Here is a 12198-nt window from a genome sequence, read left to right as displayed (position 1 = left end):
CCATCAAACCATTCCCTTCAAAATAAAAATTCTGACTACAAAAAAATTTAATTTTGAGATTTTAATTTTGTGTTTTTAAACATTTGAGAATTTGTGCATCACTCTTAAATTTATTATATATGCGTGTGTTATCTCTCCTATTTATTGGTTTGGGATAATTAAATTTTAATAAAAATGTAAAACATTTTTTTTTTACTTGTAAACTCGTACTAAACCCATTTAAACTTGTAAAACTTGAAACTCGATCTCGACATTTCATCACACTTTACGTTTTTTACAACCTTGATCATAGCCATGAAACCAAATGCCGAATTTGAAATCGATCTTTACGCAGTGACAAATCCAAATAATAAGAATCTGTCTAAGAAATACAAATTATATAATGTGTTGTGTCCATCTAAGAATCCGGACATAATAAATTGAATCCAAATAAAGTAAAGTTACATTTGGATCTGCTGATTTGAAGCCAAATATTTCAAATCCATAATTATAAATATATTTATTTTGCGTGGATACATGCACTTGATAATAGATTTCAAATCAAAACTAATTATTTTTTAAATTCGTCTCAATATAAAGTCGTTTCAAATTCTTCTCTCAAATACTTTTCCATATTATTTAATGCTCGAAAACATTTATTTATCTTGAATTTCTATAAAATCATGCTTCACACACACACACGTGCGCGCGTATAGGTCATGTGCTTGTTCCGAATTCAAACTGAATGAATACTTAACAGTATTGTGATTTGTGCAGAGGGATATCTTTAGTAAAGATCTTTGAAAGTCATGAGCTTGGGATTGTGACAATGACGAGATATTAAAAGTGTTAAAAATCGCAAATATTAGTGCTTGTATTAATAAACTTTGTAGTAGATTTCAAAAATTAATAATAATAAAATTAAATAAATATTTTTAAAAAAAAAAAACTCGATAGTAACCTTAATTTATTCTCATTATTAGGTCATAAAATGAGGGTATTAACATATCAATAAATGGCTTAGATATATTGGTTGTCATAATTTATCATTCATTTGTATTATACTGTCCCTTCTCAAAACAGCCTCAGGAAGACCAGTGATCAAAATGACCAGCAAAAAAAGCAGTCCGAGGGAGAAAAAATCTTTCGCAACATTCTCTGTAACACTATAATTAATTAGTTGTAACTTCTTTTATTTCCACGTATTTGTTGATTGTTTCTTAATGATTAACATGAATTATTGGGTCATATATATATATATAATCTTTCCTCTTTTAGTTTTCTCCATCAAGATTCAATTACAGTATATATTATGTTCAATTTCAGAATAATTCCACCGGACAGCGATAATTAATTAGTGATAATCATGCTATGGTAAGATGAATTTACAGTTAATGCTCTAAATTTTAAGAGAATAAATTGATTTGTGTTGTAAATGTTTTCACAATCTTTAAAATAGTTTTTCTAGGACTCTAACATATACGTAAATCATAAATAAATAACAACATATTTTTATTTCCTTAACAAAAAGATCAAATTCAGATAGACAATGTCCTAACACAAAAATTTAAAAAAAAAAAAAAAAAAAAAAAAACCCAAAAANAAAAAAAAACCCCAAATGCTTTTTACAAATCAATTCTTCCAAGCATGATGATCCTCATGACCAAGAACTTGTAAACAATACTGCTCGCAAGCAGGCTCGCAAGCATCAACGGTCGCATCTACGAGCTCCATGCACGTCGGCATGCAATGATTCGCACACTCCGACATCGCGAGACCCTTATGGGGACCTAAAATGAATGTCAATGCGCATATGAAAACCAGAAAACCTGCAATTTTCTTGGAAGCCATTGTGTTCTTTTTTTTCCTTTGTCTGTGAAGATTTTTTTTGAAAGGATTCAAATTTTCTGTCGATTAGCAATGGTTGGGAGAATGATAGGGAAGGAAGTGATTTTTGTGACCATTATTGTTCGAAGAATTGTTGTTGGTCTTGCTTAAATCATGCGTGCCTCAGAAAATTTTGGTTTTGAATAAAATAATTTGGAATTAATATATTATAATTTGAATATGTAAATTTAATGAATCAGTTTGTCGCTCTGAAATTCGTTATTTCTGTAATTAAAATCATATCATTTGGTCTAAAATGGATAAAAATTGAAAGCAGTCCTTTAAAGTATTATTTTAAAAAAAATAGAATCAATTTTGTGTTCAGTAGAATATTAATTAACTTTTAAAAGGGAAAGTGAAAATGCAAATGCANGTCATATATATTTAATATAGGGGAAATGAGAATTATTGGATTTAGAATTAAAACTTTCAAAATTTGTTGTCTAACATCAAGGTCTAAAGTTTTGGATAAGATTTTGGATTTGAGATCCAATTATAATAAATATATCTCCCAACCAAAAAAGAAAAAAGAAAACTCCCAATAATTTGCTTTTGTTATGTTTATATTGATGAATTCGAAACTCATCATTTCAAACTTCTTGAGTTCCGTTGACAAAATTCAAGGTTTCATTGGGATTGATGAATTTGAAGTTAAAATTTCAAATCTATTTAGTAAAGTCTACTTTCAAAGGATTTTAAAATCTCAACCAATTATTTTTTTAATTAATCTATTTAGTAAAGTCTACTTTCAAAGGATTTTAAAATCTCAACCAATTATTTTTTTAATCATCGGATTAGATTTCAAATTCACCCCACCTTGAAATCATGTCAAATCGCCTTGTAAATATCGCCTCAAATGCAAATGCAAATGCAATAGATACATCGATTTTATTATTTTACATTTTTACAAAGATGAGTCACATTTTCGTGAATAAAAAAACACTAAAGGACACAAAGTGAGTGTTATTTTGCTAAATAAGAAAACATTTGATGGTTAAAAAAAGAGGAAACCATATGATATGATTAATTTACCAAATAATTTTGGTTTTATTGAGAATTAATTTATGATATAATCATAATTTCATTTCAAGCTTCACTAATTATTTAGAAATAATTAATTAAAGAACATCTACTATAATAAGATGGTAAGATTAAGAAATATAACACAATTAGAAGTGTAGGTGTTTAATGGTGGAAATATCATGTAACTTAAATCAAGTCATTACTTTTTGAGAAATTGCATTTTGGTCTTTTATGTTAACATTTTGTCATTTTGATCGTATATATTATTGAATTGACAAAAACTTGTGTGAGACGGTATCACAGATCGTATTTTGTGAGACATATTTCTTATTTGATTCATCCATTAAAAACTATTTCTTTTTATGCTAAGAGTATTATTTTTTATTGTGAATATCGGTAGGGTCGACCCGTCTCACATATAAAGATTTGTGAGACCGTCTCACAAGAGACATATTCTATTGAATTTTAGGTTTAGTTCGGTATTTTTTTGATTTTTTTTGTCGTTTTATCTTTCTCAATTGAGAGAGATAATGTAACACACTGTATTGATATCATATCATCGTTAGAAAAAAATTAAAAAAAAAAACAAACAAAATTAGTGAATTGAAACTGAAATTTAAAAAAATTAATGAGCAAAAAATTAAACATATCTATACATATTATAAAAGTGTGAACCAAGGTCAAAGTTTTTCTATTGTGTATTTTCAACTTTGTCCTTAGTTTGTACATACAGGAGAAATTTAGTGAGGATATTTTTGTAAAATTAATTATTATGATCAGGACAAAATTGTCAAACTACATTTATGCTAGATAATGATCAAGTTGCCAAGAAAGCTAAAACTCTAAAATTATTTGATTTTTATTTTCTTGTAGATGAATTGAACAAACTTTTTTCACAAAAAATATTAATTTAAAAAGATTGAAATACCAAAATATATTGGTTTTATTTGCTTATAGATGAAGTGAAAATAATTTTTTCACAAAAAACTTAATTTGTAGATTTTTTCACAAAAAAGTTAATTTGTAGAAGATTAAATACCAAAATTCTTTGGTTTTATTTGCCTGTAAATAAAGTGAAAATATTTTTTTCACAAAAAAATTAATTTGTATAAGAATATGATTTTAAATATCTTTTATTTTACGTTAATTAAGATTAATTATTTTAAAACGAATAATTAAACTAATGAAGCCAAATAATTAAACTAATTTTCTTTTTGTTTTACAAGGTTGGTGTCAAAATGATACAAGAATTATCAATTATTAAATATAAATATAGATAATCCTAATAAATATTTATTTATTCTATCTAAATTTCTTTATCGATAAAAAAGTCAACAAATATTTTTCAAAGCCTTGGTTTATTACTAAAATTTAACGATATAAGATTGCATAAATAAATTTGTTTTAATTTTATCTATTTCTTACTCTTTTAAATGCTATAAACTATAACAATTACTTTATGAGATATTCTTGCAATTAACGAAGGAGTATTTTTATTAGAGATATATATTGACAAAACATTTACAACTTTTTGTAAACTTAAAAGATATATCTTTGAATGTAAATTTTTAAAATTATGATAAATAAATTTTTAAAAAAATTATTCATTAGCATTACTCACTACTTCTCCATAGACAATGTCAAAATTATTTGATTTTTATTTACTTGTAGATGAAGTGAACAAATGTTTTTCACAAAAATATTTGTTTGAATGTGATTTATTTTATTTTGTAGATTTATAATTTTTTGAATGATTTTATATATGCAAGAAGTTTATCTTTAATTTGGTGAGAAAGTTTTTGTAAAATCAATGATTATGATAATGTCAAAATTGTCAATCTACGTATGATAGGTAAGGATCAAGTTGCCAAGAAGACTGAAACTCCAAAATTCTTTGGTTTTTATTTTCTTGTAGATGAATTGAACATATTTTTTTCCACAAAATATTAATTTGAGAATATTGAAAAAAAAATCATTTGTTTTATTTGTTTATAGATGAAGTGAAATAATTTTTTCCCAAAAGAATTAGTTTGTACAATATTGAAATACCAAAATTCTTTTGTTTTATTTGGATGTAAATATATTGAATTTTTTCTACAAAAAAAAAACATAATTTTTGTAAGGACATTATGTTAAATATCCTTTATTTTACATTAATTGAGATTATTTAATTTAAAACTACAAATTAAAATAATGATGCAAAATAATTAAATCATGTGGGTCGGTGTTATGAAGAAGGTTCGACAGTTAATTACATTTCACAAAAATGATACGAAGTATTATCGGATATAGAAAAAAAGATGACCTTATAAATATTTCGTGAGTATTTATTCTATCTATATTTCTTTATAAAAAAAACCCAACTAATATTTTTCAAAGCCTTAGTTTATTTTTAAAATTTAACAATATATGATTGAATACATATAGTTTTACTAATTTTAACTATTTTTCGTCTTTGTAAAGGTAAGAAACTATAACAATTACTTATTTGATGATCTTACAATTGACGAAAATGTATTTTTATAAAAGATAGATATAAGCAAATCAATTATAGCTTTATATAATCTGAAATGACATATCTTCGAAGGTAAAATTTTAAAATTATTATGAATAAATCTTTACAAAAATTATTCATTAGCATTACTCAATAAATCAGGCTTGTTAGATATAATGCCAAGGTCCGGCCCCCGGAGGGCAGCGAGGAAATAAATAAAACCCTGAGCCAACTATTTGTCCGCTACGACAAGTTCGCTCGGGGTGTTGCTTTCTCCTTATGATTGATAATAAGAAAGGTCAAAATTATTTGGTTTTTATTTGCTTATAGATGAAGTGAACATATATTTTTCACAAAATATTAAATTGAATATGATTTGTTTTATTTTGTAAATCTATAATCTTTCGAATGATTTTATATATGCAAGAAGTTTCTCAAGAAAAAAATTAATATATAAAAATTTAATACTTCCAATAATATAGTATGAAATATAAAAAAAATATGGTGATCGTAATTCTGAATTTTTGTATTTAAATAATATATTGCATAAATATGTTATATCACTAAGAGTTGAACATTTTTTGATAAATTAATATCATATTAATTAAATCATATTTTTCAGTTGTCTAGATGATGAAATAACCAAAATTCATTGGTTTTATTTGCTTGTAGATTAAGTTAAAAGATTTTTTTACAAACAAGAAACATAATTTGTAGAAGACCGAAATAACAAAATTCTTTGGTTTTATTTGCTTGTAGATTAAACGAAAAAAAATTTCCAAAAAAAAACTTAATTTGTGTGGAGACCTGTAGAGACATCAAATAGATAAGAATATACATTTCTTCACAAAATGGACAAAACGATTTAAATAATTTATAATTGAACACATTCAAAATATAAGAAAATATTTCAACAACGAAATATTGAATGCAAAAAGATATCAGTAGATTCCGAACAATAAGAAATTAAAAAGAAAAAAGACTATAATCAATTGTCTCAATAGTAAAAATATTGAAATATAAGTAATAGAAGACGATAACAACACAAGAATGAATATTGGGGATAATTAAATTATAGCATAGAAAGATTTTCAGCAACAAAATTATTATAAAAAAAAAGTTTTCCAACAAAGAATCAAAAAATACAGATATGAAAATGCAAATGATTGATGTCGACAGCACCATAAGATTTGCTAATGAAGATGATGAGAATATTGTATTTTTTTCACAAAGAAGAAAAAGCTGATGACAAAAAAAAGTAAAAGCAATAAAAATTGAAAATATAAAAGAAGAAAACATTTGACACAATAATTTATTTTAAGATTTAGAATATATTATCTATATTGTATTTTTATTTTTCATAAATCAGTAGCACGTGGTAAAATAAGTGGTCAACGCTATGTATTATAATTTTTTCTTCTCTCAAATTTAATTTTAATTATTATTATGATATCAATTCTATATTATATTTTCTCCAATGTCTAATTTATAAAAAATTATAAGATTTATTACTAATATGTTTTTCAACAATTATTAATTTATTTAGATTGCGCTTGGATGAATTGATTTCAAATTCATGGATTAGAATTATAATTTTATTGTTAACAATGAAACAATAGATCAAATATTGAATCAACACATGACTTATTTACGTATTATTATTTATATAAAGTAGAATGAATTTCAAATTACATCATTATTGGGTGGACTTGAAATATATCACAATTAACATGAAATACTACTATATACACATGAAATGAGTGGATTTGAAGTTTACGATGTCACTTCACTAAATAACAAAAATACATTTGAATGTATTGAAATCCTTCCATTCAAGAATAACCTTAGATTTATAACACAAATTTTTTAAACAAATATCTTTTGCACTCATTTTATAATACTTGTTGTACAAATTATAGAGTAGGTCTCTTGTCAGACAGTCTCACGGATCTTTATCTGTGAGACGGGTCAACTCTACCGATATTCACAATAAAAAGTAATGATTTTTTATGGATGACCCAAATAAGATATTTACGACCAGTGAGACCGTCTCACACAAGTTTTTGTCTAAATTATATTACATTGAATTTCCTACGGATAATGTTAAAAGAACAACCAATATATCCTACTGCGATATTTATAACAATTATATCGTGAGATTTTGTTATTGTCCAAGGAGATTTTATATTTAATTTATAATGAGATTTTGATAAATAAAATTTTTGTAAAGATTTTTTTGTGTGGTAAGAATTATTGTAAAAATTTGGTTGTACATGTAGCATACTCATTTTCTATTGACTAAAATAACATGAAAATTATTAATATATAATTTTCTGTAAATTAATCTCTTCCGATCTCATTTCTTTAACAACAATTATTGACAACAGAAATATATTTTCACGTGCGTCGCACGTGTCTTTACCTAGTAAAATAAAAAGTATAATTTTTTTTTACTTTCTTTAATTATAAGTTTGTTATCTATTGTAAAAAAGAAAAGTAAAACTAAACTCGAACAAGTACAGAGCGGGAGCTGTAGGGTGAAGACTACTGATGAACAAAGAATGTCAGGTAGGCTGAATCGATCTTCTAGTGCTCCTTACAAGAACGCTCTCCCTCCTCAAGAACTCCTTGACGATCTCTGCAGGTATTCATTCACTATGTATTTTTGTGTGTTTTATGTCTTGCAATACACTGAGATTGGAGGCTTAAATTCATTCGTATTCAAATTTTTACAGTTTTAAGTCAAATGATTTTCTGCATTCTCTCCCGGTGAACTAATTTCTCTTACTATTGAGGGATGACAAGGGAGAAAGTATACCTCCAAAAAATTCTAGGAAAATTGGTTGTCTTGAAGGGTTTGTGGGTTGTTCGTTATAATAGTTTGATTAATTCTGGAAATTTGAGGTGATATTTGAATGGTGGTAAAGAAATTTTGGCTGAATTATCACCTGGGCGAAGTGGGTTGAAAGATTTGTAGTTTTTTGGTTTCCGATGGGAATTGGAAACCACAACTGTGATGGCTTTTCCTCTTCACGTTTCTTGACAGTTTCCTTCTACCGGTCTTGATACTCGGGTTACAATATAACAAATTGTGTAGATGGAAGTTCAATTGGTAAATTAGATAGTTTGTGCAAATTAACATGATGGAAGTTAAACATTTTCCGTTTGTTCTGCAGTCGTTTTGTTCTCAACGTCCCTAAGGAAGACCAGCAGTCTTTTGAGAGGATTCTGTTTCTTGTGGAGTATGCTCATTGGTTCTATGAAGATAACTCAGTTGAAAATAATCCATCTTTGAAGTCATTAACATTGAAGGAATTTACTTCTTTGTGTATCCTTAACCCCTGTGTATTTAGTTGAACATTTTTTATGTCCTTGTTTAAACTGTGTAATTCACATTTCTTGTTTTACGTGATTTTAGTCCTGTGATTTAATTTGACTCGAGAATAATTCTCCTAAGAAATTGAAGTTCCTAATCTTGCTCAAGTATCATGAGCTATTAGACGTTTTCATTCTTTCCTCTGGTTGGTTAATTTTTGCTGACAAGTTGAAAAATCAGATCTGTGTTTGATATGTTTATAGCTATTATAGATAGTTCTTGTATTAGAATGTGCTTTTATCTTTTAATCTCGAACGGAGGATCAGTTGTACCGTAAAGATGATTTATATTTGATGGTTTTCGCCCTCCTTAATAAGTTACAGTGTTCAACAATTGTGAAGTACTGAAACCATATGTTGCCCATATAGATGACATATTTAAAGACTTCACATCATACAAAGTTAGAGTTCCAGTAACAGGAGCCATCATTCTGGATGAAACTTATGAAAGGGTTTGGTCTTTTGCTCGTAATTACTGTTCATTATTTTGTCCTTAAGATGGTGAATTTGGTGAATATGTTGGGCATTTATGCATGTCAATCGTTTCCCCTTCTTTCGCTGGAATCTTTCTTAGTTGAATGTTCATATTTATTGCCGTTTATTTGCTTTGTTAACCTAAAGAAATAAGTTGCCGATTAAGAACTAATTGTTGGAATTATGTTTTCTAGTCTGTGTAAGGAGATGAAAATGAGCTTTTTCTGTCTTACTCATCGGGCAATCGGATGATTCTAATAGTATTATTTTTTTATCCCCTTAAATCCCAGCGTTTAACTTATTTTAGCTTTTTGTATATTTTTCTTGTCACAGTGCATACTGGTGAAAGGATGGAAAGGATCTAGTTGGAGTTTTCCACGTGGGAAGAAGAACAAGGATGAAGAAGATCACAACTGTGCAATTAGAGAAGTATGCTCATCTTCTTGTGCTTATTGTACTGTCTTGCATGATTGGTAAGAGTATTATTTTATACCAGTGCTCTATGAATTTAATTGTGATTACATTGTGGCATGTATGTAATATCCTCATTGTGAATTTAATCGTTGTTTCATTTGTTGCGACATATAAAAAGACTGTATACTTGGCTTGGCTTCAGAATTGTTCTCTTGTCAGCGTCATGTTTCCCTATTAATTGCATGTGATGTTGAAAAGGAGCAACTGATACTGTCACAATTTTCTTTTCCTTGCATTGTCAAGGAAGAATCGTTGTTATTTAAATATTTCATGTCTTACTTCATCATTTGTGATATGCAGGTCCTAGAGGAAACAGGTTTTGATGTTTCCAAACTTCTAAACAAAGACGACTACATTGAAATGGTTTTTGGACAACAAAGAGTGCGTCTGTATATAGTTGCTGGGGTGAAAGATGATACATCCTTTGCTCCTCTCACTAAAAAAGAGATAAGTGTATGTCATTATTCCTACTCAAGAACTTAAACATTTTGGATTCGGTCATCATGGGAATATGATTTGTCCATGTGGTTTTTGGAACAGTTTTTTAACTTTTCATTGGTTGTCTTCATGGGTTTGTTCCACTGACCTTACTTTTTAGGATGCTTTTATTCAGAAAATCAGCGAAATCAACATGCTATGTTATGTGCAAGCTGGTTGCGCCTTTTACACATACATTCATGAATCTTATGTCTCTGAATTTGCAACAAAGCTGCTCAATGCTAGCCATGTTATGTTCCTTCTATGATGTTTTACAGGAAATTGCATGGCAGCGGCTTGATGATCTTCAACCAGCAAATGAAGATGTCATATCTCGTGGGATCACCGGCCTTAAGCTATACATGGTTGCTCCCTTTTTGACGTAAGTATATTGGCATAAGCTATAAATATTTGAACTACTCGATGACTCTGTCAGTTTTATAATGATGTACGATTATATTGCAGATCTTTAAAGTCATGGATCTCCTTGCACCCACCTCCTATAGCACCTAGATCAGATAGACCTATGAAAGGTCCTTCTCTTCTGCAATTCAATCTCTCTCTCGTAATATAAATTATGTGTGAGGTTGCAACTTTTAAATAAATTGTGGGAAACGAATGTGCTATTGTTTTAGAGAACCTATGCACCTTGGAGTCTTGGACTGTGTATCCTTACTTGAATGTCCTCTGGAGCTCTGATATGACTGTAAGAGTGCCTTTTATTGATTTTGCCTACAATTTTATCTCTATGTTGCAGGAATTACAGTTTGGAAAGCAAAAAGTGGTTCTACTGGAAGCAGCTCAACAACAGCTGAGAACCAGCCAAATAAAGCAGTGGCAGACATCAATCTTTCTGATTCACGACCTGGAAGAAGCTTCAGAAACTTTCGGTTTGATACAGGTCCAATATTTCAATCGATAGATGCTGCATTCTCTTCTTAGATGAAGTTACTCTTTTCAACTCACGTGCATGCACATAATCTCGTCTGTTTTGACCAATGAAAAAGATTCATCACCGCTTGTATGGACTCATTGCTCATTGGCGAGTGTTGGTAGCTGTTCTTGCAGTATATTTTGCGTTGGAGATGTGCATACTTTCAGTATGAATACGTCCCATATGATAGGTCAAGACGTTCTTGATTAAACAAACCAAGTTTTCTTTTTGCACTATATGAACTAAGAGCTATATGGAAGCTTTGCGTGGTTAGCCTGATTAGCCTCTCAGCGGAAACCAAGAAGATAAACTGGGAGTGAAATATTCTATCACACATCACCTGGCTTATTTTTGTCTGTCTACAACACTGGGATGAAATCCGCCAGAATCCAATTTATTTGTAAAAATATAATTAAACACAGCCCGACACGAAGTACATAAATCAAAATTAGTAATGAGAATTTCATTAGTTTTCAACAATCCTAAAAAATAAAACGACACTTTTTTTACGGCATATGATTTAAACCCCGACATTTAACTACGTTAAAAGAAATTTTTATCTCAACTTTACATGTCAACAAGTTGTAATGATGAAGAATAAGTTTAGCATATTTTCGAAAATAATTTGACATATCGAGATGTCCAAGAATCCAGAATCCATTTGCTTGTACTAGGATGGATCTGATTCGATAAATTCATTCAATTTAGATTTTTTGACTTATTTGGATGAAAAAAATTCAAGCAAATATATTAAGTTCAATGTTCTAAACGGCGGTCAAAGCGACCGTCTAGGCGTTAGACGGCCCTCGGCCGCATCGCCTATGCATGAGGCGGGTGTTTTAGGCGACCCAGGCTATAAGACGTTGCGAAGACGGGTTGAGGCGGCGAGCAGGCGGGTCGAGGCGGTGAGCATGCGGGCGAGGCAGTCAAGATTTTTAAGTTGTAGTCAACAATTTTAAAAACATAATCAAAGTCAACTAATTTTAAATATTAAACCTTAGCACACCTCACTTTCTTTATTTTATTTTTTGGTTTTCACTCTCAACTCTTGAAATTTAAACTTAGTTTTTTGGTAAAAATA

General features: G+C 28.8%; 1 protein-coding gene across 1 annotated transcript; it reads left to right on the top strand.

The window, feature by feature from the left end:
* The first annotated feature begins 7876 nt into the window (after positions 1-7876).
* LOC140989259 (mRNA-decapping enzyme subunit 2-like) lies at positions 7877-11203 on the top strand. Its single transcript, XM_073458425.1, has 8 exons — positions 7877-8027; positions 8560-8711; positions 9083-9210; positions 9566-9661; positions 10007-10159; positions 10462-10565; positions 10649-10716; positions 10941-11203. The coding sequence occupies exons 1-8, from the start codon at positions 7945-7947 to the stop codon at positions 11123-11125; spliced, it is 969 nt and encodes a 322-aa protein (XP_073314526.1). The 5' UTR covers positions 7877-7944; the 3' UTR covers positions 11126-11203.
* The last annotated feature ends 995 nt before the right edge of the window (positions 11204-12198 follow it).

The sequence above is a fragment of the Primulina huaijiensis genome, chromosome 12 (genome assembly GCF_012295235.1).
Source record: "Primulina huaijiensis isolate GDHJ02 chromosome 12, ASM1229523v2, whole genome shotgun sequence".
Taxonomy (NCBI): Eukaryota; Viridiplantae; Streptophyta; class Magnoliopsida; order Lamiales; family Gesneriaceae; genus Primulina; species Primulina huaijiensis.
Note: the sequence above shows the minus strand (reverse complement) of the source record. Positions and strands in the feature narration are given on the sequence as shown.

What these genes read in the sequence shown, in the direction of transcription:
- LOC140989259 (XM_073458425.1), top strand. Translation starts at nt 7,945, where the DNA reads ATGTCAGGTAGGCTGAATCGATCTTCTAGTGCTCCTTACAAGAACGCT. An exon ending in GAAGGAATTTACTTCTTTGT is followed by an intron (nt 8,712 to 9,082) that starts GTATCCTTAACC and finishes AATAAGTTACAG; the next exon opens with TGTTCAACAATTGTGAAGTA. An exon ending in TGGATGAAACTTATGAAAGG is followed by an intron (nt 9,211 to 9,565) that starts GTTTGGTCTTTT and finishes TTCTTGTCACAG; the next exon opens with TGCATACTGGTGAAAGGATG.